General features: G+C 40.9%; 1 protein-coding gene across 3 annotated transcripts in view; it reads right to left on the minus strand.

Annotated features, from left to right (window-relative positions):
• The window catches only part of MICAL3 (microtubule associated monooxygenase, calponin and LIM domain containing 3), a 107,067-nt gene that overhangs the window by 60,384 nt on the left and 18,836 nt on the right, over positions 1 to 27,847 (minus strand). For 2 of the 3 annotated variants that reach the window (XM_068191847.1, XM_068191846.1), the window contains exons 15-24: positions 27,643 to 27,816; positions 26,544 to 26,636; positions 21,164 to 21,259; positions 19,030 to 19,086; positions 17,084 to 17,188; positions 14,511 to 14,618; positions 11,845 to 11,952; positions 11,029 to 11,215; positions 7,668 to 7,756; positions 6,485 to 6,572 (exon numbers count right to left, since the gene is read on the minus strand). In XM_068191847.1, coding sequence (XP_068047948.1) covers positions 6,485 to 6,572; positions 7,668 to 7,756; positions 11,029 to 11,215; positions 11,845 to 11,952; positions 14,511 to 14,618; positions 17,084 to 17,188; positions 19,030 to 19,086; positions 21,164 to 21,259; positions 26,544 to 26,636; positions 27,643 to 27,816 — 1,105 coding nt within the window. The remainder of the gene's footprint in view (positions 1 to 6,484; positions 6,573 to 7,667; positions 7,757 to 11,028; positions 11,216 to 11,844; positions 11,953 to 14,510; positions 14,619 to 17,083; positions 17,189 to 19,029; positions 19,087 to 21,163; positions 21,260 to 26,543; positions 26,637 to 27,642; positions 27,817 to 27,847) is intronic. The other variant, XM_068191848.1, reaches the window with a different exon arrangement.

Genomic DNA, 27,847 nt, shown 5'->3' on the forward strand with positions numbered 1-27,847 from the left:
ATGGGTGTGACTGCCTTGTTCACAGAGCATCACAAAGACTTCTGGCCTGCAGCAAGCCACACTAAACAACCTCCTAAAGACACCAAACTCTGTGAAGCCACAATGCTGAGAGCACATCTACCCAAAGTCAGCTTTGCCAAGGCAGAAGAACATCTAGCAAGGAGGTGCTCAGCAGGTCACGCTGTCTGTGCAATGTGTGCCCTGCACCCCGAGCAAACCGCAACGTAATAGCACAATTTAGAAAAAAACACCACAATAAAGAAAGAGCCTGAAAAGCAGAAATTGGCAGTGATAGATGGCACAGGCCACAGAGCTCCCCAAATGGCTGTCGTATTTGAGCTTGCTAGATCTATTCATTCCACTGTCCCCCAATTCTGTATCCCCTTGCAGCATCCCTCACCTGGAACCAGTGGAGGGACAAAGGGGAGGACAAAGAAAAACTCAGAAACCTGAAGTTTGTTTGGAATTTATTCCCTTGAACATTTCACACAGATGAACAAAAAATATCTCAATTTCACAGCAACAGGGAAACCACGTGTTACATAATTCAGAAACACACACCCAAAACAAAAACAGGTTAAAAACAACAGCATAAATCAAAGTCTTCAAAGGGGCTATACAGCGGAGACATGAAGCCTTTCTGAGCACTAAATCATCTCACTTGAACATTCTCTGTCCCTGAACTTATTTTATGCACAGTCCCCTCCTTTTCTCTGAGGGAAGCAACCTCAAAATAGTTTTACTCAGATTCCACTTTTCAAAAAACCAGACATTTTAATTCAGCAATTAAAAAAAAATCCAACTCTTTCACACGAACGTAATACTATTTTTCTAAGACACAAAAACATTCAACGAAGCTCTTAAAGTGCCCAGAAAAATTCATATCACCCTCCAGAATATACACATACAAACAACAAATATTCCAGTGGCACAAGTCTACAGGTCTGAAAGCTAGAGAGAGAGGAGGAGTTGGGAGTCCAGTAACTCCAAGAAAAAAGTGTTCTTAGCAGGATCCAGCCATGAGTACAAACTCAGCACACTGTTGTTTTGTATATATCCTTCTCAGTCCTCAAAATGGTTTTCAGGATTTTTCAGTGAAACTCCATCAGATCAGCAGCATCTCCTACTCTTAAGAACAAATAACCTTCCCACCACATCTTTTCCTTTCCAAATTTTCTGGGCTTCAAATTGCCAATCCTTTAGCATTTTCCTTTCCTTTATGCCAAAGCCACCCAAATCCTGATAAGAACACTGAAAAGGAACACGATGGACTGGGAACAGTCAAGCACTTATCCTAACAGATTCCTGGCTTGTTATTGAGAGATGATTCACTGGGCACTGAACCCTGCTTCTAATCAGGCAACCTCTACACTCTCCTCAGCTTCCAAAAATACAGGGTCTGCTTCTTAAGTTTGTACTGAACATTGTAAATGCTCCAGAGAGAAGTCAGTCTTCCATCAGATCTCTCTGCAGTTGTATGATACCCCAAAAAAGGGTTCAGAATCATGTGCCATGTCCTGCTAAGCACACCACCATGGCTCCTCCAAAAAGAACAGACAATAATCAAGGCACACTAGCAGAGGAAATAGATTTCATCCCAATTTGGTGGTGCATCCTGAAATATTAATGTTTTCCTTTTTTTTTTTTTTTTTTTTGGTCAGGGAAAAGAGTGGGATATATTTGTAAACCTTCAGTGGTTTAAAATGAAGGCACCTCAAACAGAATGTCACGTCACAGATTTTGTTTGTTCTTAATTTAATGTTTAAACTAGACCAAATTAAAACAAAAACAAAACCCAAAGGTGAATAGTAATGAAAAGAAGTGACCAAGTAGAGAATTTCATCGAGATGTTTGTTTGCACAGCAAACAGTATTGCTTTAAGCAATAAATCATTTTCACAAGTAAGGCATGTTCAATGTATGCAGAACAGTGAAGAGGCAATGCTTCTGAACAAATGTTCATGAACAAGAAGCTTACTCCTAAACAGAAATATATATTTGTATGTTTTCAGACACGAAATTGAATTGTGTGTAAATAATATCGGATGCATTCAAAAATACTTATACTTGTACAGACACTTAAGATCCTTTTCCAAACGTGGTTCAGAAGATTTACTTTAAAGGACATGCCATTTAGAGGAAACAGCCACTCTTTCCTAGCTCTCCAGGTCAGCAAATGACCTTCCTCGTGTATATTGCTTGCTATATACAACAGTACTTGTTTAAGGGTTTACTGTGCAGGGCTTTGCTCTGAATATTTCTCCCTGAAAACCATTAAGGCACATCCATGGGAGGATTTTAATTTTTCAGACTGCATACCTCTATCATATACACTATGTATTTATGTGATATTAAAGCACAAGTCCTAGTACCTCTAATTTCTATTGCATTTTTCAGTTTTTTATACTATTGCTTACGTTTGATTTCTTAATTTTTCACAAGTCACGTAACTAAAGCAAAAGATCTCATGAGGTGCCTTTTATTGCTGTACAAGTATGAGTTTCCCTAGGCAGTCTTTCCTTTATGAATTTCCTATTGTTGATAGGGACAGAAATGCATTGTGAAAACATGAGCCTGAAATGGGAACTATTTTACAGCAAAACATTGCTGGCTAACATCACCCCAAGGAGCATATCATAAAGCTGATAGGGGTAAAGACTGTTCCAAGTCCATCTGTCAAGAAAGAGCTGAAAATTCAGAAACATTCTTACAGACCTTTAGAACAAACAGAAGAACAGCATTTGCATTAAAAGCACATTAAAACCATATAAAGTACTGCAAATTATATTAAAAAAAAATTCCAAGACACAGCAGTTACAGATTATCAAAGGGAGAGACAGTTGAAAAGCAAAAGTTTTTTGTCCAGTTGTTTTTTTTTTTTTTCTTGGCAACAGCAGCATTTTGGCACAAAGGCAAGTGCAGAAGATAGAGAAAAACAGGCAGACAAGGTACAGAGAAAGTTACAGAATCTACCACAAGCATGCCACAGTTCAGCGGGACCAAAAGCACAGTAAGAGCTGTCCCCAACTTCCCTTTGCCAGAGAGAATGGCAGGCACTGCTCAAAAGCTTGTTGCCACTTCCCACACCGAAGGCTTCCAGAAGCCAGTCTGGCCATAACCTCCCCTGTGAGCAGCAGGGCAGAAGCCACGCAGGCTCCCTGCAAACCCCTCACAAAGAGGGTGACTCCAGCTGACTGCTGAACAAACCTCAGCCTGCTGATCACAGACTGTGCCCTGCAAGCACCGCTGGACACGGGACAGACGGAACTCGCTACATGCCAGCCAGCACCGTGGCCACCAGGCAGGGAATGACATCTTTAGCAAGGTTAATCCGTGCCAAACAGGTTAGTGAAACACAAGGAAGGGCTTGTTGTGACCAACCTCACCTCATCTGTCTAAACCTGCTGAAGGCTATTCTGTGGTTGAATATATTTTAAGCATTAAGCTGGCTAAAAAAAGGTTTGGGGATATAGCAAAGGGGGCAGTGAACGTAGGGAGAAAACCCATGCAATTTACATCCATTTGGGGTTTCATGGCAACTACTAAAAAGCAGGTCTTGCATGAGTCACCATAAAGCTCCCTGAAAAAAGCACTTTCGGCAACTAAGGGCTGAATTTAAGTCTCAGGTCTAATATTTTTAAATGGCTGCCTTTTTATATATTCCACAATGGATGTTACTGTCATAACATCCATTTGCCTTCTAATCTATATTTGTATCTCCAGCAAATATCAAACCTGAGCACGTTACACGCTTTTCTGCTTTTACTTAATCCTTTTAGAGGCAACTAACACTCTACACCAAGACCTACCTCATTACTGAGCATTAGTTCAGACCTCAGGGCCTGAAATCACTATTGCCAAATTCCATTTGGTGGTCTTGCCTCAAAGGAAGTAAAGCACTTTCAGATGTATGACCTGTACTAGGTGAGTGACCAGATGGATGAAGTGGAGGCTAGGAAACAGACCTCTGCCTCTGTCTTCATCTCAGACAGGTTTTTGCTCGAGGTATTTGTCTAGGCTACAGTGAAAGCTTGCAAGAAGCAATATACACAAATAGTTTAAATTCAGGACTCATACTGAGATGTAATCTTACAGACTCCTTTTGATTATCCAGAAATAATATCCTGTTCTTCCACTGTATAGGTAAGCTTGGTAGTTCAAAAAGGTTTGTTTTTTCAAACCATAAGTAACTGTAAAACCCACCACAGGTTTCCTGACCCAGCTACCCAGCAAGGAGGGGAGCTGAAGGCAGGTACCTACAGGACATGACTGTTACTCTAACAGAGAACTGACCTGCCTTTAATGCCACTGTGGCTTATTTTTAAAGTACATTGCATTTTGCTTCCTCCTGCTTCTTAACCATTGCTAAGTCAGTCAGCAGCTCCAAGAGTTATTTAAATCATAATGCACAAAGAGAACAAAACTCAGCCACTACTGGTATTTCTTTAGCTCAACAGAGGCACTGCTCACCTCTTCTACCACTGAATGGACTTCTGCCATGCACACACGAGAATGCTCCACAATACCTGGCCTGAAAGGTGACCCAGCTAAGCTGAGCACGTCCTAATGCACTTAGGGCACTGCAAGGGGCAAAGCTTTAAAAGGTCCAGAAGCTCTGAACATTATGCTACAGTTATATGCTGCTCTAAAAAGCAGAAAGCAAACGGAAGGAGCCCTAGATTTCAGGTTTTGTCATTAGACAAAATGGTGTCTGTTCCATTTTACTTCTCTGGAAGTATTACAGTGCTGCTACAGGATTGTGCCCCCACTACAGAAGGAGACATCTGATTTATACCTGATTTTTGTCTGATTTATAGAATTTTATCACAAACTATGCCCTATTGTTTGCGCTGCTTAGTGATCATTTAGGTGCTACTTGCTGAATGTTCCTCTGTAAAAGCAATTAAATTTGATTTGTTGGAAGGACTAAACCAAAGGAGAATTTCTGCCAGCAGTTGCTGTGATAAACTAATTGATAAATGTAATTCAAATCTCCTCCTCCCAACTATCATCATCTACAGCTTTGCTCCACAAAACACCTTATGCTCACATCAGTTGCCCTGTGCATCAATAAATATTTTTTCTATTCATCTTTAAGAATATGCTCCAAGCTACAAAAAAAAAAAAAAATTCACTTTCAGAGAAAGCAGTTTTAAATCTATCCAGTTATGCAAAAAATGCTGTAGTTCACACATCCGTCCATAGCATTTTGCAAATATCATTCTTCCCTACCCTTTTCTCACTTTTTTCATATGGAAATTGCACACACACAAAAGAAGAAATCTTGAAAGTAACTACACTCCAAAAATCAACACACTAAGGATAAATTTCTGTCAGATTGCATTCAGTTACAATCTTAGAAACACTTGTATAATAATATAAAGTCAAGGAACACCTTGACAGGATTTTTATCTGCTCCTGTGTTGTTAAGGTCTTCTCAACTGGCACTATGAAAACATTCTTTTCTCTAAGTATTGCTCTAAGTATGTTCCCTCTCTAAAAGCAGCTGATTTAGCTTATTCATAGTCTTCTGGAACAAGTACTAGAAATTAATATTTCTTCCTTTTTCTGACATCACAAAATGAGCACTTGGGGGCTGGGCAAACGAGCATTTGTAGCACAGACACTTCTCTCATGTTAGAAGAAATTAGAATTCCAAGTTAAAAGGGAAAACTATGTCACAGTAAGACACACGCATTCACCACCCCATTTCCAAAGCCATGGCCAGGAGCAGCACAGATGCTGGCAGAGGGAAGAGCACCGTGACCTGCCAGCACCACGAAATTCAAGGGGCTTCAGGAATCCAATCCCATTAGCTGTCAGACACCCAGAATTCCAAAGGAGACACAATCCAAAGGGAATGGGATCTTTCCCATTCAAGTACCAGATTAATAAAGAGAAGCTTGGGAGAACGAGAAACCACACCCAGAATTCAGGAAAACACAGAAATCCAGTTTGTGAGCTATTCCAGTGCTTCATAAAAACTTTTAATTTCACTGACATTGAGCTGCATACATTACAGGGCTCTTTATCTGGGCTGACTCAGAGGAGACCCTCAACTGGGCATCTGTGTTTTCCTGGCATTCTTTCAAATAATGTCCTTGAAGGAACTGAGAACATCTAGGCCCCAAAGCCACAGTGCAAAATAATATATTGAGATTTCCGCGTAGCACACAAAATTCACATGGCACCGCAAAAACCAAACAAGTTACACAGCTCCAAGTTGGGTGACATTAATTCTCACTGGTCAGCAGGCTGCCCACAGAATTCCCCTAGGATCTGCCCGAGAACTTCTGACTGGACATAGAGAAAGGGAACCCCAAATGCCAGCAGCTGACACATGAAAAAGGAGTCCAGAGGGTTCTGGGCTACGTGGTGCCCAATGGAGGAGACTGTGCTGTGCAGGCGCTGGCTCACCACCCTAACTCTGCCCACGAGGCCGAGCGAGTACTGCACCACCCTGCTAAAGAAGGAAGCGGAGCTACCTGGAGCCCTCTCTGCTGAGGCGGGGATGCTGTTGGCCCGTCCGCTCCCTTCGCTGGCCATGGCGTCCTGCAGAGGTCCTTTGGTGTCCTGGAAGAACGCGGGGGAAGTTAAATTCATGTTAAAATTGGAATTGCTGTGAGTGCTGAACATGCCGAGCGAGGAACTGAGTTACCCCGCAGCCATCAGGTAAGGCAAGCTCTGAAAACAAGCATGCTCCTTCTCAATTTAAGGCTTTATTAAAGCTCTGAAAAACAAACTGGATAGCCAGCTGTAAGATCCTTGAAGTCTGCTCCTCGGGGAAATGAAATAGGGACCATTTTTAGTCTTTTTGGCAGGAAATATGGCGCATATCGGGATGGATCCGTTATCCTTTCAAAAAGGAATACAGCTCCAGCTTGTACCAATAAAACCTGAGAATCGGGCAGAAGGACGGGCACCACTGCTTGCACAAAGGAAAATATCATTCAAGGAACAAGGGCAGTTTGCAGCATGCAAGCTTAACAGAACTTAAGAAACCAGCATGTAGCTTGGTCAGAGTATGTGAAAATACTGAAAAGGGGCTTGAGGAGAAAAATTAGGTGCCTTGGATTATAACAACAAAAGCTGAGGGACTTTTCTGTATTACAGAGTGTCTCTTCATCCAATATTTATAGCACAAATACTTCTGTTATGATAGTGCAGGAAAGGGGATATTTTGTCTTTTCATGCAGGTTCCTGTTAACACACAGCAGACCTTCAGAAATGAAGGCATGTGATCTTCATAGCTTATGCAAGTGGGGTAGAACTTTATGTTTCAAAGGAAATGCAAACAATTTGTTTCACCTTAAATAAAACCATGGAGAAACAAATAAAAACCAAAACTGGTAACATTATTCATTTAGTCTCAGCATACACAGAGAAATTATTTCAGCTGACAAGAAAAACAAATCAAAATTCTGTTTTGAATGGGATAGCACATTATTTTGTAATAAGTAACATGAAAAGAGTAGTAGTACTAAGCAGAAGAATTACTTTTAAATAAGATTTTGTTGGACTGTAAGCTTTCATGATAGATAAAGCAACTAAATGCATTCTGAATTTTTCTACTCTCTGAAAAAAACCCAAACCATCACACACACACTTTCTCAATGTTAAGAATCAAAATCTATTAACACGGCACGTTAGATGAAAATAATGAGTTACCTTTCCTGACAGAGGACCCACTGCTGGCCTCTTCCTCTGAGCATAACCAGAGACTCGGTAACAGTAGTGAGGTTTACAGTAGAATTTACCTGCAGATAAAACACAAATGATGGTCAGCAACAGCAACACAGGAATTTAGCACAATATAAATGTCCACCTCACTGCAACTTCTTTTCTGCTGCCACTCCCGTGGCTCTTTCTAATTTCTTCACTATATGCAGAGGCAAACACTGGCTGAAGTTTCAGCTCCAGCCCTGCTCTCTCCCCTTGTAACTAGGCTCTTTTCCATTGGGTGCCTGACAGTCATTTAGTTTAAAATCCTATCAAACACCAAAGCAAAGCTGTGAGGCTTGTGCGGCATCACATGCTAACAATGCGGCAGTGTGTGAGGAACAAAGAAATCATCACATGAAAAGCTGGCAGAAGCACTTTTGGAAAAAGCAAGAATGAATACAACCAGCAGAGGAGAGTGGGAGAGGACAGTGTTAACTCCCAAAGAACCATCTCTCAAAATGCACAGTGGCTACTTGTAAAAAGGACAATGACTCATTTTCACAAATAAGACCTTTTGTGATCCAGCTGGTTTTACTAACACCCCAGAAGTCTAGAGAGGTTTTTCAGTGGTATCTGAGCACCGTCAGGAAGACAAAGCAGCATTAGCGATACCATCATGCAAACACTACTGGTACTAATAAAAGCAGCAAACTGATGCCTCATAATTATCTTCCACTGTACCTTTGTCAGTGTATCCTGTGTGGCATATGCAGCCCATAGCACTCTCCACTGCTCTCCCATTCCTAGAGCTTTGCCAATGCATTCCCAACACATATTCTGATCTCTGCCTCTTCCTCTAGTTTCTCTGTGCTGGTATTTGCAAAATGCTTTACGATGGAAAAGTGACAAACATCTTTCTAGAAATCTTTACTTCAGTAAGTATTTCTTAATATTTACTCATACCAAAACCTGCTTTTTGAGATTGTCTGAAATAAACAACAACTGAAAAGCTCTTACATAAAAATTCTCAGAGTTTGAAGCCTAAAACCAGACACTGACTGCAGAAGGCTGCAGAATGCTTGTCAGCCCAAACAGCTAGATGAACAGCAACAATGTGTGCATAGCTTTGTTTTTTTTTTTTCTCTCAAAGAACTCATAATGAAATACAAGCAACATTTTCACAACGATTATATTAGGTAGGATACCACAGATTTCTGTTTAGCCACATCTGCTTCATATACACACACAACTGTTAGGCATGTAATATTTCAGAATGAATGCTATACGCCTGCTGAAACGCCAAGCTTTTTGTTTGCTTCACTGAGAATTGCACACACAAGCCTGCTTGCAGAAGGAATCACTAAAAATCTGGTGGCAAAAACTGTTTCAGCCCATAAGGCTGACAGAGGAGCTCAGTCTGTTACTGCTTAACAGACAGTCAAATATTCAGTTTTCTTGTGAGTGCTCAAAAAATGCTTTTCCCCAACTCTGATTTCTGACAAAGATGTTACTTTACTATGTTGATTTCAAAATTACCTCTGGGCCCTTTAAACTTGCATGCCAAGTCTGCTGAACTTCCAGACAAGCAATAAAGGGGTTTCTATTCCTTACTGGGAGTCTGGTTTGATGATTCTAAGTTTCCTCAACTCTTCACAACCCAGCAAGTCCTTTACTTAAAGTCATTATATAATGCATTATGAATACACAATTTTAGGTTTTTTTTCCCCTTAAACCAGATAGTGTTTCCACAGCCATTTTTCTACCCAGTATATATTGAAAGATTCTTCTTCAATACACAGGATGGATAACAATCAATTTCAATCTGCAGTATAATATCTTGGAGTGTCATCCTGTGACATCAGTTTAAAATTTTTACTTCATCTTCGCCTCAATCAGTGGGAAAAATACCAGTACTAACACTTTTTTCTTGGTTATTCTGTCTTCTACACCATTATGTCTGAAATAGAATCCTTTGTACTTGTCACTAGTTTTACACCATTTTGCACTTATTTTCCTACGGAGATTGGATTAAAGATAGGCAGCTGTGTAAGAAAATAAATGCATACCTGCTGATGTGAATCAACATTTACCTGAAATACCTTCTCACACATAGTTACCCTTACAAGGAGATCACTTTTCACAAGTGATGGATGATCTTAAATTACTACTTTCAATATGCACGCTTTGTTGATAAACTGAGTTTCACCTGCTGCCATATTGTCTGGTTTCTCAGACTTGTAGGGTATATCTGAAGCTTCCCTTCATTCTTAGCATGTTAGATTATTTTAATTGAGACATCAGCAAGTTTTGTAATCATATTCTTTTCTCCTTAGTCTATCAGATATAGAAAATGAGTCATTACTGAATCTTCAGTAACTACTGCAACAACACTCTCTAACACTGACTTACCTCTACTCAGCTTTAATGTTCCATGTTTTCTATATAAACAGAACTTAGCTTCTAATGACCTATTATCACAGCCCCTGATGATGAAGTTCCTATTTTATTACAACTAAAATAAACATACTGAGTTGGACAGTCATGGTACCTTCAAGAAGAACAAGCTGACAGCATTTCTCTCCAACTTGTTATTTTCTCTTAAGTGGTATTAAACACTCAGGAGTTTTATTTAAATACTGACAGATGAGGACAGTAAAAGGTCTAACCCTCAAACTCAGCCTGTAAAGCTTTTTAAAGCCTCCAGTTATTATTTGTTTACCCTGCCTTCCAGCAGCTGTTAACGATGCCCTAAGTTTTAGCTTTCATATTTTCCAGACTCTGTACTGCCTTAGTGTGTGACTCTGAACTTCACATAAAGCGTTAGCAAGTTCTCTTCACAGTTTAGTCAGACAAAACAATCCTTTTCCAGCCTGGGAACCAAGGACACCGCTGCAGCTTTGGGTCCAAAAGTGTGAACAACGGTGAGGAGAGCAATCTGGGAGGATGGGACTTCATAACCTGAAGCTGCAATTGGACAATTAACCCCAATATGGAAATGGACCAAAACTTATAAAAGTGTGGAAACTCGTGACCCAGGCTCCATCTTGGGTGGAGCCACGGCCGGGCTCTTGTACTGCCCAAGGTGTAACCTTTGAAGGCCTTTTAATAAATCCCTCCTTTATTCCTTTAACTCTGTCTAGCCTCTGCTCCAGGCATCGCTATGATGTTATATTAATTCCTATGAGTTTGGCTGCTCTGCTGCCACCATGACCTGGCCATAGGAAATCCATGAAGCTCCAACAGCTTGAGAGATGGTGTCTGGGGAATGGAAGTTACCCTCTTCCCTAACTCACCAAGTAATTTTTAAGCGACAAAAAAGCTTCCAGGACAGTGAGGAGCCTCGCGAGGAGAGGGCCATTTCCCTTACCGTCCTCGATGTCGTAGGCGTAGGAGGACAGGCGCAGGGTGGTGGCGCAGTACTCGCACTTGAAGCAGCTGCGGTGGAAGAACTTGCCCTCAGCACTGAGCCTCTCCATCACGTAGACCCGCTTGCGGCAGAAGTAGCACACGTCGCTGCCTCCCAGGTTCTGGGGGAACTCCTTCTTGAGCGAGCCCTGGACACAAACAGGGATGGCTGAATTTGTGTGTGCCCAGCCTCACCGAGATCACGCACCGAGGTCATGTTTTCTCTTCATTTATGTGGATACGGGAGCACCTGGATGCTGCTGCAGTTCTCGGACACAACTCACGGTTTTAACCAGGACACCAAAAACTAACCTTGCTGTCCAGGAAAAAGGGTCCTAGGAAGCCATGCCTACATATATCAGGAGTAAAACAAGTTCTAGGTAGATGAGTGGACACCAGTACTATTAATGATGACCCTGAAATCAGTGACTTAAGGAGGCATATGAAGAAAGGCAAAACCATTAGAACACCCTCGAACAGCAGTTCTTAGACCTACATTACCAAAACCAGTGTCTCCTCCAGAAAGCAGCAGTGCAGAAGTGTTATGAACAGTTTCCGTAATTCATTATGCCCAGTCGTTGGACCCTTGGCATTAGATTAAAATATTTGGCAAAGGAAATGAGGACAAGACTGAGGGTGGATGGAGAAAGGGAAACAAAAACCTCTCACAAAGCTATGACAGATTCCATCAGTGGTGTAACAACTGGACACTCACAAAACTTGAGATCTACACGACATCTAAGCACAAACACACGTCATCTCCGGCACTTCGTCTTACCAGTTCCTTCTTGTCTAGAAGGGTTTTGGGTTGCTCTTTCCTTTGAAGCTGATTGGCTATCTGCTCAGCCAATGAGCTCACTCCGCCTGTGTACATCTTTATGTACTTCTACCAGATGGGTTGAATAAAACAAGAGTGATGTGAGAAAAGAAAAAAAAAGAAACAAATTAAAAAAAAATAACTAGAATGATGAGAGGTTAGGTGGTGAAAAGGTGCAGAGAGGTCAAACCATGCCAAGACAGTGGACAACATAAAGTGACAAGTAGTAATAGCAAAGCCAGTGTCATCAGAAATACCAGTGCAGTCCAGGATCACCTGTAGGAACCGACAGGAAGCCTTGCATTTTGCATTTTTTAAGTGTTCCTGAAACACTATAATGATGAAGGGAGCAGATCTTGTGTTCATCTGTGGGGTATTTTGTCCCTGGAAACTTCAGTATAGACACTTCTAAAAGATGAGGCTAAATAGAGGTTAGATTTTAGGTTCCAGGTAAAACTGACATCAGAAACAAAGATCTTTTAGAAGGCATGTTACCAAGTCTAATGCAACACGCTGATTTACAACACTATATTTGTATACTTTGCACCTGGAAAGAATTAATTTACAGAGCATTCACAGAGCAGGGAAAAGTCCTTAACTAAAGAACTCCCAGTGAGTCAAAAGTATTAATTTTTCCAGTGTTAAAAATACACAGAGGCTTATATGGAAAAACATGGAAGAGCCTTCATACAATGCATTAAAGCCACACCTGCATACATCTGGAACATATATTTGTTCAACCCTGAACACAGTTTTATGACTTGGCTTTTCTCCACCATGGGCACAGACTGACTCCGTAACTCTGGGTATCTAAAAACCCTCCAGCATTTTCAGCAGTCTAGGCAAGCTGGTTGTTACCTTAGGTGGTATGAAATGAGTGTCTGCAAGCCAAATTCAATCACTGCAGGAGTGGAGAAAGTGTTTTTCACAGGAAACACGACTGGCAATAATTATATGGTTAAGAAAACGAGGTGGTTACATCCATGTTAGCTCAATCACACTGCAAACGCCATGGATTTGACTCGGAGCAGCAAAGAGCACGCCAAGCAACTTCCCTTTTCCAGACTAAGCACCATTACGCATGTTTCTAGCTGGATTCTTAGCTAATACAGGATCAGAGAGCCACTCAGCTTCTAGCAAGTGTGAAATGCCAAGGATAACAAAAGGAAAAGTTGTATCTTAAAACCCCTTTCACATTTAGCAAAACTTGCTTGAAGCACAGCAGTTATTTCCCTCAACTAATAACTAATTTAATATGTGTCGTTATTAGCCCTTTAGGAATGTTTAAAACCTTCACAAGTTCAGACATGAGAACAGCAGGAAGCATCACAGAAACTGAAATTCATCACAGAATGGGTACTACTTTGGGGAAAAAGATTATGAAAATGGAGTGCTCAGCCAGAGATGATTGCTGCTGTTACTAGTCCTAATTCCTTAAGCTGTCACTGCAGTAATGAGGGGAGGGTTTATTTCTACCCAGAAAGAATTTATACCTGCTTACAGATTCCATTCCAAGAAGTAGAACACTTGCAATATTTCTACATGCAAGAAATAACATATGATTCATCTTTGAGTCCCCCAGGTTCCATGTGTTTCCAAGTTCCACATACATATGTGCAGAGTTGCTTTTCAATGACGTATCTTGTCAAACATTACATTTAAAATGGTGCTCACGTCTAAATTTTCTTCATCATTGATTTTTAACTGGCAATCATAATAATTTGGCCAAGAGTTTTCTGTTTCCTCTGAACGATCAGAGCTTCTGAGGCTTTTTGAGTTTTCTTAGAAGAGAGAGCAAGCATTTCCAGGGGGAGAACTTCCTTTTAGCTGAGTCAGGTTTCCCCTGACCAAGTTTTGATTTGAAACCTTCAACTGCAGATCCTTCAGGATCTTTAAATTCCTACCAGCACGTAAGAAGTTCCATGCTAAAAAAATTAGTATGATAATATTAACTCACAGTACCTTGGACTATTTGGTGTGAGAAATTTACTTGCTGAATTTTTAATTTGGGGCTGATTTGTTTTGCTTTTTGCCTACATATCACGTCTGGCCTAATTAAGGGTATTGAGTGAAGCATTTTATCTTTCTTTCCATGGTCTTCAAGACATACAATGTTCTACAACATTTTCAAAAGGAGGCAAAGAACTTGCTCCAGCTTAGGTGAAATCAAGTTCCTGCTGTTTGCATAGGACAACTGTAACTAGTTCAAATTCTCAGTGATTTTTCAAAAAGCCAAAGCACTTTTTATTTCACACTGTCCATTAACCACAAATGCACAAACACATTCTGTTGTTTAGCCCAGAACTTCAACAAAAGCAACAAGCAAAACCAGAAAGCTTCACTGCAAAGCCAGAAAGACTATCAGTGCTCAAACCCCCTGGTTTGAGTGTGAGGTGCACCACAAACTTCTCACGGACACGGCATGTTAAAAACATTTAGTTCCAAACTGCTTTATGGCTGGCAACACCCGAGCTGTGCCAGGCACAGGCTGCCTCTGGCTTCTCCTCTGCGCACGGAGAAGCACAGAGGCTCTGCAGGTGAAGCAGCGCCAGCCTGGCTGTGTCCCGTGGGTGTCCTTGGCAAGCAAAGGCAGCTGAGTGCACCTGGAGCGCTCAGGTGAGGGCTACCTGTCGGAGGGAGTCGGAGGAGGGTGAGGAAGGGCGGTTGGAAGAGCGGAGGCTAAGGGAGAGCTCCCACTGGTCAACAAAGAATCGGCGAGACGGCTCCGTCTCAGGCTAAAACATAAAATAAACATCAACACAATCATACGGGTTCTCTTCTAAGAGAAAAGAGAAAATAAATTAAAAAAAGAACCAACCCAGCCCAGGCCTTTCTGGCTACCATCAAGAACAATTTTTTAAGGACTCTTACAGGAAAACTTTGAGAAAAATAGCCAGTGTATCTTTACTTTCTCCCTAGCGAGGCAGAGTAGTTATTCTAAATTTGCTCTTTATTAGGTTTTACATTATTTGGGACCATTTGGAAGCAGTTACCTACTTTCACAGATGTCCAACCTCTTGTAACCCAACCAACTAAGCCACTGGCAAAGACCCCAAATCAATTTCCTCTGCTCCTTCTGTATCTCCCATTGTTCTCCATTACTGGCCCAAGGCACTAAGATCATCTTTCAGGCCATGTGAGACCTCTTCTACATTTTAACTATATAAACCAAAAGTCTGCTCTCCTGGGGGACAGAAGAGAAAGAAGTTCGTTTGTATGTATTTCCAGTAATTAACAGCAAATTTCCAACCTAAAATTTACTGCAAAGAGATTAGAAACACTGAACAAAAGAAGAATGTATCAATACAAAATAATCTGATCGATTATCAAAGAATAAATCACAGACTGGGAACATGCATCCTTCTGAAACTGATTCCTCACAGGAGAACCCAAAATTTGGTCTTCTAATATGTCCTTGTCATTATCTCTACAGATGATTATGCCCATCTCCCAGTAAATACTTCATATTAATAGGAAAAAAGTTGGAAGTATCAGACAAACAGCACTGGAAGAAACTGTGCATGCCTAAAAATTATAGTCTGGAAAGAAAAAAAAAAAAAAAGCACATTACAAATAACTGGCTTTCTTTGAAAAATAAATTATGGTTTTAGTTATTAAAAGGAAAACTAAATGTCATGTAACTGCATGACCTATGAAAATAGCTACTTCTAGCCACTTGGAATAGGCTAACCTCAAGATTAAATTTACTGAGCAAAATGCAAAAGAGCTTGGCTTTCACAATTTCCCCAATTTATGTAAATATAATTGTTCATGCAAGAATTTTCTGTACATCAACATTAATCAAGTTTCTCCTCTGAAAATGTCCTTACTTTGCTAAGCCTTCTCTCTCAGTATTTTTCTTGTTTTCTTCCCTTAAATCCCACATCATAATCCATCATTGCTTGCAGTGTTCCAACATCTGTTTCCTTTTTCCTCTCTGCCCTACCCACTTTATGCTTTCCTCTACTTTCTGTTCTCAGTTTCTCCTCCTTTTCAATTCTGCACGATACAGAAATTAGACAATTTCAAAAATAATTTCTATCTTTGCATCTCCAAGTTCAGAAGGAGCTTAAAAATTGCCAGAGAGCACTACAAAAGTTAGGAGCAAAGTATGTTGGTCTAGATCTTCATTTCTGTGTCATCATTTTAACTGAATAAGGAAATGCACGAGCATTGTGGACCTTGCATGAGATATTAAGTCATGGCACCCATTAACAAAGAGGTGTCATTATGTTTAAAATAGTCTTTTTATTCAGGCCTTCATAGCTAAAATTTCAAATCTAGCCAAAGGTTTGCTGTTCCTTCTTGGAGAACAGCTTCTGGGATTTCAGCCATCAGAAAAAGATGGCATCCCAAAAAAACCCAGCAATGTGAAGTGACCTAGATGTCAGAAAATTCTTTTTAGTAGGGCTTGCAAAAGTTATGCCCACCAGCGGAAGTTCTGGGACTGTTTATGCTCCAGCTCAAGAAGACAGCTTGATTTGGGATGGTTAACTCCAAACAGTTAAGTTATGAAAAAAAGCACTTCTGTAGATGGTGCTTTCCAAAAAAGCACTCTGCAGTTTGCCAAGCACTGCTGAAGATAACTGAAAACAGAGAGCAACCAAAGAAACCACAGTTCAAACTGGCATGCTCCCATAACCCAAAGACAACAGACTGGAGAGAAAATTAGGCACAAAAATGAAACAAAACAGAAGTGTACACCGGAATCAAAGACAATCTGCACAAACTGCCAGCTCTACCATTAGAAACAACTGCACAGGAAGGATGGACACAAGAGGAGTACTACAGAGCCAGGAATTAAGCTTGGAAAATGTGAATATTCTTGCTTCCAGAAGCAAGTAAAATTTGCGACTGACTGCTAAATGACCGCTGTGAGACGACTTGATCCAGAGCCCAGCTGGTTTTCAGCATTTATTCTGAAGTTTAGTGGCTGCTTTTTACTTCATTGTTTATATTCTGTTTTGAGGAACAGAAAGAGTCACTCGCCAAACAAGGAGACAGCTAAGAAATGGCAAGTCAAATAAAGACGCTATAAATAAAGACAAAAATAGTCTTGACGGTTGCTTTAACCACGTGACTGTAGAGCAGCGGTCCATCATATTTTGGTGATTTTTTTTTCTCTCTCTGCCCCGAGATTTCACCTGTACCCATTATCCCACACTGCTCCAGGACACCAGATAGGCAGGGCTGTAGTCACCTGATGCCTCAGTGCACGTCTGGACTCCAGGAGGGCAGCCAGCTGACATGCCCTTTGCTCAACACTCATGGGCACTTGGTCATGAGAAAATAAACGAGGAGATCTCTGCGAGACGACGAAGGAGGCAGGATGTAAACACACCAGCACAAAAAGGAACAGACACCAAATGCCAGCCAAAAGGTATGACATCCACATGCACAACATTAACAAAAGCTCTCATGTGAAAACTGGGGATTTTTTTCCCCCAGTATGTCCTTTTCTAATGAAGTGCTACATTTTGACCCTCAGGGGCAAGAAAAAAGTGGTTAAATTAATTTTTATTCACAACTCTTGCTAGGACTGCTGCAGCCAAAATCAAACAAGCACACAGCCTTTCTCTCTGGCATTACCATCAAAAAAAATTTTAAGATGTGGCTTTATCATGCACAAAGGGCCTTATTTGTCAGTTTATTGCCCCATAGTTCTGCATTCTCAAAGATTTCCTTTAAACATCTCAACCTGTACCTATCTGTTTCTTAGATTTTGAGTACAGAAACACGTTTTAGGGTAATGTATTTCGGTTCTCAAAAAGAATTAATTAATTTCTTAAAGATGGTGGTATATGCAAAGTAAATACTCTACATGCCAAAGAGGGCATGTTTAATGAGCCTGTCTAAATAAAGCAAAGAACAGCAAAATCAAACACTCACAGAAGCTGCCAGTTTTACTTATGCAACTTCACTGTCCTACTTGTTCTTATTGCACTACCATGACAATACACCCCAGGCACAATACTTGACACCTCTGCTATTCTGGTCTTTCATATCAGCGTTCCTAAACTGCTGTGTGGTGCACTCAGTGACATGAAAAAAGACCTGGCAGGTGGCCTACTGTATAAGGACTGTCACTGCAGGATCACACAGCCATCAGCTAATTTGTTTGTGGACTACAAAAGTAAATGGACAGGAACCACAAACACGTGCATCAAGAAATCTGAGGCTCGATCTGTCAAGAATGCCAGGGTTCTCCTCTGTATTACTAATTGTCCTCTCATGCAGAACAGAAAATTGGGTTCACACCCAGTTTACAGGAAACACTTTTCCCATTCAGATGCATTAATAATACTCTCTACTTTCAAGCTGCTTTCTGTTCCACCTACTCCTTCCTACTGGATCATTGTCACTAAAACTGGGGCCTGTTATGAAGCTGTGGGCTTCTGTGTCACTGCAGACACGTGTATTCATTTTCTACTGCCTGTCAGAAAACATTCAGCCCACAAGAGACTTTTGTTAGAACACATTCTGGAAGTTGCAACAGTTTTATTGCTGGCTCCCATTTATGACTTAATTCATTCAAAGCCTGTACTGGAATGTCAATTAATTTGTCAATATGAATTCAAATCAACCTGTCCTTTTGAGTGCCTATCTTTTATTTTCCCATGCTTCTGTGTAATACTGAGCCATTCAGACAGACTGTTGAATATTTCATTGTTAAGAAGGCTTCAAAGTCTCTATGCTAAATAATGCCTCATCATTTTTCCTTTTACTTTGGCCTGTAGGAGGCAAGATGGAATGCCAGTTGTTTAACCATCCAGAAAGCAAGCGGTGAACACAATGCAACCATGTTCGCATCAATTAGCACAACACATAACTCTTCTTGCTCTGCTAAAGCCACAGCATACTTCACTAAAGAGGTGTAGGAGACAAAGAAGAACGGGAAGAGCTCAAGTGCTTGACCTAGGGCGAAATAAAAGCATATAGCAAACTGCTGATGGAGGCTTGTTATGCATTTATGTGGGTGTCACACAGGAAGGATCGCTCCTGACTGACTCTCAGCAGCTCCAGCGTGTTAACAGCAGCATTAGGATAAATGTGCTTCACCACCCCCTGTGTTTGACCTCTGTATTGCACACATCCACCACAGCTTTGTGTCATCAGCACCCATGCCATTTGTTCATGCTTTTTTACCCTTTCCTGTCTGGGCCTCTGTTCCCTGGGATAGCCAGCACCAGGTTCCCTGAATCTCTGCAGGCAACAAATAATGAGCTTAAAAACAATCACAGACCAACTTCCTAATCAGAACACACTTTATCTGATTTTTCTTATGATGCAGGCATAAAAGAAGCCACAACCAGAGCAGAAGTTTATTAAGAATACAAGTTGGCTCCTGTAGAAAATATTTTTTTAAAGTATATATTCATATTAGGGCTATAAACAAAAACATAGTATCACACTGTAATCAAATTAGTGCAATAAAGATGGTAAGGCACTCAGTATAACTTATACTGTGATATTAGTTCAGAGGAAGGCGATGGAGAGTTTAAAAGAAGGGGCAGAATAAATGCAGTAGAAAAAGTAGAATTAAAGGTTTTAAAAGACATTAGTGTAACATGGATACAGATCCCTCTGACTTGCTATGAGGCCTGGGCCAAGGCAATTTCAGGGAAAAAAAAATCATTCATAAGGAAAAATAATGCCTGTAAAAGCAGATTACTCTGACTGAGTCTAACATCAGTTCTGTAAGACAGAAGGTAAAAATTCCTGAGTTAAAAGAAGGAAGACTTCTATAAAACACAACATAGAAAATGGTCAAAATACACTTGGCAGTAGCTGGCTTTCATGACTGAACTAGGCAACCAAAAACACACAGGACAAACAAACACCTGGAGAGGTGACAGAAGGAAAATATAGAGCTACAAGATCCTTAGTGGGTGAAAACAAATTTCTCTACATGGAAAATGAATCCCACACTATAGATTAGAAGGCAAAATTCAGCATTTAACTGCCTTAGTTTCTCCATATGTAAGGTTGGGGAAAACCTTTCTTTTTTCATAAAATGTATCCAACAAAATTTTCAAAGGATTTTGACACGAGGATGGCAGCTAGCTATCACATCATCTGATAACATTACACTGCAGTTTAAATGCAGGTTTTGCTCATGAAAAGGGCTTTCCTCACCCATTCCACCTAGATGTCCTCTCCTGTATCCCTCTTGAAAAGGCTGCTGTTCACAGCGTGGCAGAAAACCAACCCCCTGTTTTGTAAGGACAGTTTCAAATGGGATCCGTAGGCAGAGCTGATCTGTCTTGCAGATGCAGATACCACAGAGGCAGCAAAGAATGTGTGTCCTGGAGGCTGCCAATAATTAGCGCAGATAAAACTGCAACACGTAATTAAAATTCAAGAAATCACAGCAATAAGGCAAGTCAAACTTTCTGCCAAAGAATAAAAACTTGTCTTACTCTACTAAAAGGTAATGCTCCTTTACAGTTTATAGGCTCAAGAGCTCAGCAAAGACAGCTCAGCTTCACCTCTGGGGAAATTAATTTGTACAATCCTCACAGGATGTCATGACAGCTCCATGGGACTGTAACTGCCTTTTCAGGACCTCTAGTTCAGGACTGATCCAGAAGTGGATTTGACAGCAGGAAAAGGAAACAAATAATTTTAAAGGATACAACTCAAAGAAGCACAATGACAATATACAAAAGGACAGAAATATTAGAAGGATTTCAGGTAATATATAACTAGGACAACAAATACATGTACACAAACATCTGGATGCACATTTATACAGTGTGCTCTCACTGCAGAACAGCTCTCACTGCTCCAGGTTTAAGTCAGACTGAGACAAGAGCCTGGTGTGGGAGAAACAGAAGGACCACAGTGGACATGTGAAGGCCACTACAACACTCAAAAACCACTTCAGATAAGCAATCCTAAAAAAGTTTCATGGATACAAGAGCAACTTTTCAGTCACACCTATTTAAATGGCGAATGGAGATGGAAAAAAGTTTAATTTTCTTTCCCTGCATTACTCCAAACATTTAATTTCTACTTTGCTGCATCTCAAAATTGAGAAAGGGTACTGCGATAAAAAATCTGCCTACAGCAAAATCTCAGTCTCCAGTGGAGAGTCTTCATGCTTCCAGTGAGTTAATGCTGCTCTATCTTCCTAACCTAAGAGGTTGAGAAACCCCCATCAGCACCTGAGAGAAAGAAAACTGGAAATGTATTTGTAAATAAGCTATTTGGTAACTGAGCTAGTCGCTTGTACAAGCAGCAATGAAGTGAAAGGGACAGAGCATGCAGAGGGAATCACCTGCTGCCTGGGATACGATGGAGAGGAAGATGGAGTGGAAGAAGAGAGCATGATCACTTTTTTGGGGCAGGTCCGAGAACGTTCCTTATGCCTCATCTTTTTTTAAAACAGAAAAAGAAAAAAAAAATCATAATAATGGTAGAAAAGAGGTGACATTACCAGTGGTTTGGTGAGACCGGCCAGAATGCATGAACTGAGACCATGATCTAAGTTCACACATCTCTCAAATTAGCTAAAGCCACAGTGTACCTGAAGCTGAGAGACCCAAGTTTTTACCCAGAGCCACACAATCACATTTGACACTCAGTGGACACAGATTTGTAGCAATTAACAATTTAACCAACAGCTTTTGAGTCAATCAGTTAAAGGCAAAACTTGGAACTCTCCATAGCACAACTGGACTGCTCTCTTTGCTTCATGAAAAATTACTTATTGCTGTGCCTTAAAATGCTTAAAAATATCCATCCTGTCGACCTAATTACTCTTGCTTGCAGCTCATTACTAATACAATTCACGTCTCAGTGTTCTGCTCCCAGCTTCAGATCCTTCCTCTCTAAATTACAGACATTACACCATTTTTGCAAGTTAAAATGTACTACATTCTATTAGAACAGAAATCCAGCTGCTTTGTAGAGAAAATGGAGCTGTATTTAATAGTCTGCTCATTACACAATGCACATACATGTCCTCAGTATAACACACCAGAAAACATGCCCTTCTAGTGCTGCACTCCTTGTTATGTAGAGTCTTTTCTCCACCATTTCTTGTTTATTAATGAGCCTTCTGCCTGGTTTTTCCTTTCGAGTTCTCACCAGAGCATATCTGGAAATGGCTGCACTGGGAAAAAACAAAATGCTGTGTACCCAAAGCCACTGTTAGATAAGTCTCTACAAAACTGCACGTGGTATAGAGATATTACAGATGTTTATTACTGCCTTTGCAGATGAGCTGGCACTAACATCTGTTTGGGTGCTCTCTTCCTTTTCAACAAAACAGATAAATAATACACTCCTCTATCCCTAACAGATGCTAAAAGCAGCTTAAACTGAAGCATATGACTTTGCACTGCAGTGGATGAGGAACATTTATATGTTCAAAAGGCTTAGCTTTGAAGTCACTAATTTCTAACTGAAAGCATGGCAACATTCTCAACCACAGAGCTGCTCATGGATTTTCATCTGTCCATGGCCAAGTTTACATTTCAGATGTCAAAATTTTCACAAACTTGCTTATTTTTCCACGGCAAATCTCAGAATATAATATTGGATGGATGCATGAAGAAGGTGCTCCATCAGTCCTCCAGTGGAATGCATTTCTGAGCTTGCAAAGAAAACGATGACCATAGGAAAGCAGAAAATAATCAACACATTTAAATAAAAAATTAAAGGTAAAAAAGAAGTATTTGCAGAAGTCATTGGTGTTTTAAGTTCTCTCCTGTTGAGGTTTCAGCTCTGGCTGTCTGTGGCCATCTCAGTCATCACTTATCTTCAAAAAGCACAGTTCCAACAAAATCACTGCAAAGTCTGCACTACTGCCCTTTGTCACACTTGAGGGAATGGTCTCAAAAGAATAAGCAGCAGATGTCCAGAGGCAGAAAAGATGTGCACCAGAACACGTGGGATCTCCATCTTTATAAGTATCTTTGTACACATCAAACATGATTTAAGCTTATGTATAACATACAAAAGCTGTTGCTGACAGGAGACCTATGGAACAATAGAAGACTGCTGAAGGCTACGAGCTGAAGGTCTGGAAATCCAGGGCAAAATTCAATTTCAAAGGCTCGTCTCCATGCCCAGTCAGATCTTCTTCTGGACAGACCATATGGCTTTATGATCCTGGATGAGATGCTCTTTCCCAAAAGCAGCTAAAATGGCTCAGAAAGCACAGAGTACACGATGGAAGATGTTCTTATACAAGCAGGCATTCATTTGAGGAGATTAACCACCACACCATGAAACACAATCCAGCCTTTTTAGGTGATATTACCATCATATAAAAGAAATTACATTTCCACTGTGCACATTCACTTCATAATATCTTTGTGCATCATTAGATGTTGCTGTGGTGCTCATAAGAACACAAAACCAATTTTGACAACACAGGTCAACATCCTCAAAGTGCAACTCAATAAATTCACCTTTATAATCCAATTCACAAGGGATGCAGACCACACAGAATGCTGTGAGAAGGAGATTGGTGAGGTTTTTAACCCCTTTGCTCTTTGGAAGGTATTGCCTTTCAAAGAGAGACACCATTAAAGGTCTTGTGATGACAGTAAAAACTGCTTCAGAACAGATTCTGCCAGGATTTCACTCTTTTTAGGAATTCTCACTTAGCAAGCCACCTCTACAACACTCAGAGGTATCTTGCCTTACAAGCTCAAGGAAACTGCTCACCTAATAGCTTAATTCAAGGGTAAAGCAAGAGTCTTACCAGAATTAAACTGGTAAGCAACTACAGCTAAGGATCTCCATCTGACAGACACCAGCAGGCAACACCCCAAAGCAGATGCCAATTTCCCACCAGAACTGTGGGTCCAACCCAAACCACTTCCTTTGCAATTCTCTTCCCTTGCAACCACTCTTATGCTTTTGCAATATACTTTCCTCTTCCATGCAGCTTCCAGAAGACAGGAAGAACCAAACCTGTCAATCATATAACTGCCCTTCTCCCAAAGAGAGGATCTCAGCTTCATTTTGCTGGCTAGTAAGAACACTAGGCAACCTGTGGTTTCTCTCAGTAACACCCCCCCCCCCCGCCCTTTGTCACCTTAGGAGCTGCTTTGCTCCTCTTCAAAGCACTCTCCACTAGAAGGCAATTGCTATGTGATAGATTCAGTCAGCAGAAGCTTCTGCTCATGAACTTCAATCCCTGTGCCAAAAGAGAAACCTTTCCAAAAGCTTCATGAACAGCTCTTTCTAGCAAACATGTATCATCCCTAAAGAGCTTGTCGAAGGAACAAGGTTCCTGCACGTGCAGTGATAAAGTTCTGGAATTGGCTGCCTGGGGAGGTGGTGGAGTCACCATCCCTGGATGTGTTTAAAGAAAGACTGGATGTGGCACTCAGTGCCATGGTCCAGTTGAGGTGTTAAGGGATGGACTGGACTCGATCTTGAAGGTCTCTTCCAACCTGGCCATTCTGTGATTCAGTGACAGGTCCTGGTATTCAGCAGCACTCCTCTGTTGACAGTCTGTCACTCAGGGATGAGCTATAAACCCAGAGTGACCAAAGTCACCACAGAAGGCCAGTCCAGCACCATCAAAAGGTGCAGCCTCACAGCTATCAAGTTCTGCCTGCCAAAGCAACCAGAACCAGAAATCTCAGCAGCCAGCCGAAGTACTGCTCCAGCAACAACGTCCTGCAGGAGGGGTTTTCTGTCCAGGCTTGGCAAAGCTGGCTGCTGGGCTCAGTGGTCTCAGCTGGTCTCTGTCCAGTCAAGAATAAATGGCTCAGTGCATGTCCATGGCTTCTGAATAAAGGTAATCCATATTCTTCCCTTCCCCAGGCACACAGTAAGGACCCTTTGGAACAGGGACCCTATCAGTGGGGTTTTGATCCTTCTGTGTCCTGCAGATTTTGCATCCTTGAGACCCAGTTATATACTTCTTCATTACAAAAGCACTGCAAATCCTGCAAGACATCTGGACCCAGGAATCAATCATCTTCTGTTGACGCAGTAGAGCCAGTCAAGGAAAGATCATCTCCATGTGCGATATTGAGAGGGAAATCATCCACACAAGGCAATCACTGCCAATGCCGAAAAAATAATTTAAATCCTCTGAAAGTAAAACTGTTGCAGAAAGACTTTTCAAAGATATGCTCTACACTGCTTCCTATACAGAGATCAAGGAAGAGCAGAAGGATTTTTTTCTTCCTTTTTTAAAATTTCTTTTAAGTTGTGTAGTGCAGGTATAAACAAGAACAAAAAACCCAAAAAACTGCTCTCTGGTGAGGAGAAAAATCCTCAATAAAAACAGGAAATAAAACTTTGTCCTTTTTTTCTATCAATGACAAAAGAATGACAGTAAGAACTTTTGTGTTTCACTATAAAGACTTAATTATAAAGCCTTCATAAACTTTCAGTAACAGGTTCAAATAGAAATCTCAAGGGTGCAGGAATATGGCATTTTCCAAGTGCTAAAACAGAGAGAGACAGCCAGTACAATCCAGTTTTCCTTTTTCTAGGAGGTAATATATGCAGTGCTCATCAATTCACTTAATATTGTACAGCTTTTCTGCTTCAGGTTTTTTTTTTAATAAGTATTCTTGAGAAACAAAATTTGCCTTAATCATGAATGATGTGAATCCATCTCAAAATGTTCATTAGCCTATAAAGAAGATTTTGATGAGACAAAAGGAAGAACAAACACTGAGTCAGGAAACCAAAGGATATTGACAACAATTCCCTTAGGCTCAGGTCTTCTTTCTTGAAGAGAAATCTTCTCAATCAGGACACCAGTCATGACATGCAGCATTAATTGTGCTGAATGCCTCAGACACGAAGATCAACACGAATCCATACTCATCAAGAACAGTGAATTTCCAAAGCAGTGTCATGGTCTTCCTCTTGACTCCAAAGTATGCTCTGATTAAACTACAGCCAGAGAGAAGTAGATGTTTCTCCAAATTATGGCTGTCAGCAACATACCTCTGAGCACTCTCAGAAACACGAGGAGGCCATTTGCACAGGGAAACAGTGGAAGCAGATGAAGCCAGTGAGGTACGTATCCTTAAATGCCTGAAAAGATCATTTACCAGAAGCCTTAGTTTTCTTTCATTCTTTGATACCTGCTGATTTCTCTGCTGTCAGTCTCTATTCTGTGGAAGAAAACCTAAAATGTACTGAATTCACAGTAACACAGGAGTCTGCAAAGCAACAAGTGTGAGAAGCTGGCAAGGAAAGCTGCATTAAAGAAAGGGAAGCCACAGGAAAGTCTCCTGCAACTACAGAACACCTAAGATTTCACACAGGAATAGCAAGCCTGATAACCAATTTTACTATTTATATCAAGGAAGAGCTTTAATATCATAGATGATAAGACATCTTTACCTCATGAGTCTCCATAATTGCTTACATGTTTCCTTTATTTCTAACAGAAGAATCTAGAAATCCTATGGCAAAAATTTCTGCTGCAACATCCATGAAAGTCTTGGTAAGTTGAAACTAGCATAAGAAGGCTGGGAAAATTTGATTAAATATTTTTGAAACATTAAACCATTCATCATCACCAAAGGGAGATGCTGACTTTATTCACTGGAAGTTATTTAAAATAACAGACTCAGACAAGGTGCTGGAAAAGGCCTGGCTTAAAAACACAGCAGTGATAGCTGGTGTTGGGTGAGGAAATGCACTGTAGTCAGAATGAGTTTCTTTACCTGTTTCCACTGGGGTATGGGAGCAAGCCGGCCCTGCTCTCGTCTGCTGGATGGCTGGCTGTGGACACGCTCTTGGTAAGGCAGGACAGGCTGCTGCATGCAGGTTGTAGGGAAGGTGGGACCAAGGAGGAAAGATAAAATAGTGAAGGAAACTCAAAGAAAGCCATAGGAATGGAATACAGAATAGTACAGACAAACATTTAAGAAAAAAAAAAAAATAGGGTAGGGGGGAATTCATTTAGCAAGTAGAATATAAAATGGAAAAAAAAAAACAACCAAGAATGGGAAACTTCACATATTTTTGGACCTTTCCTTTCATTTCATTGTTTCTTCAAATCATTGGCTGAGTACGCCAGCCAATGTGCAGCAGCTGAAGAAACATTTTATTGTGTGGATAGACATGGCCATTCTGATTACGTTACACTACTAATGCTGATATGTAGTGTGGCAGAGACAAACTTGAGCTGGCTTTCTAGCAGCCAGGTCAGGTCCCAGCCACGATGTGGCCATGGCACAGAGCTTGGCACAAGCTGTGGAGATGGACTCATGCAGCAGAGCAAGGACTCTGGCACTTAAACCACACTGAGCCTCATCCTGCTGACACTGCGCTGCCAGCAGCAGCTTGAAGTGACTCAATCTACCTTCAAAGACAACTCCCCTGCAGTTGCAGTAGTTCAGATACCATCCTGGAGAACAAACGAGCCTCACTTGGAATGACACAAACACCCTGATTGCCAAGAAACTCCCAGGCATTTATCTGCTGCACATACACACACGTACAAAGCTTAATCACAGTTCACAAGAACTGACAGATGTAACCTGATATGAAAATGTTCAAATCAGAAATCAAATGGTTGTTCTTAAACAGCATAAGCTGGAAAGCTTTTAAAGAGCAATAGTAGTTATAAAATGAAGTAAATTGCTTGTCTTCTCCACCTAGTAATTGTAAATTTTAAGCTTTGGGTAAACTTCACTCTTCTTTCGGAGAACCTTTGAAGCAGAAAAGCAACACTAGCATCCAGTCTTGAGGAATGCATGCTATCATTCATGGTTTTCCCCTACAGTTCCAAAACAAAGGGGTTTATTATCCATCTCCTACCTGTCTTCGTAAGTTTGAGGACGACACTGGTGCATTCTCTTCAAACTTGGCCAGCAGCTGGGTTGCCATGGACTTGACTTTGTTCTGATTCCCAATGGCAGCATCAATTCTCCTCTCTGTCAGGGCACTCACCAGTGTGGGCCTTTCTTCTCTGTAGCTTCGTGGGAGGTCCTCCTAACAATCAGTGACATCAAAATTTAACAAG

Source organism: Anomalospiza imberbis, chromosome 5 (assembly GCF_031753505.1).
Source record: "Anomalospiza imberbis isolate Cuckoo-Finch-1a 21T00152 chromosome 5, ASM3175350v1, whole genome shotgun sequence".
Classification (NCBI taxonomy): domain Eukaryota; kingdom Metazoa; phylum Chordata; class Aves; order Passeriformes; family Viduidae; genus Anomalospiza; species Anomalospiza imberbis.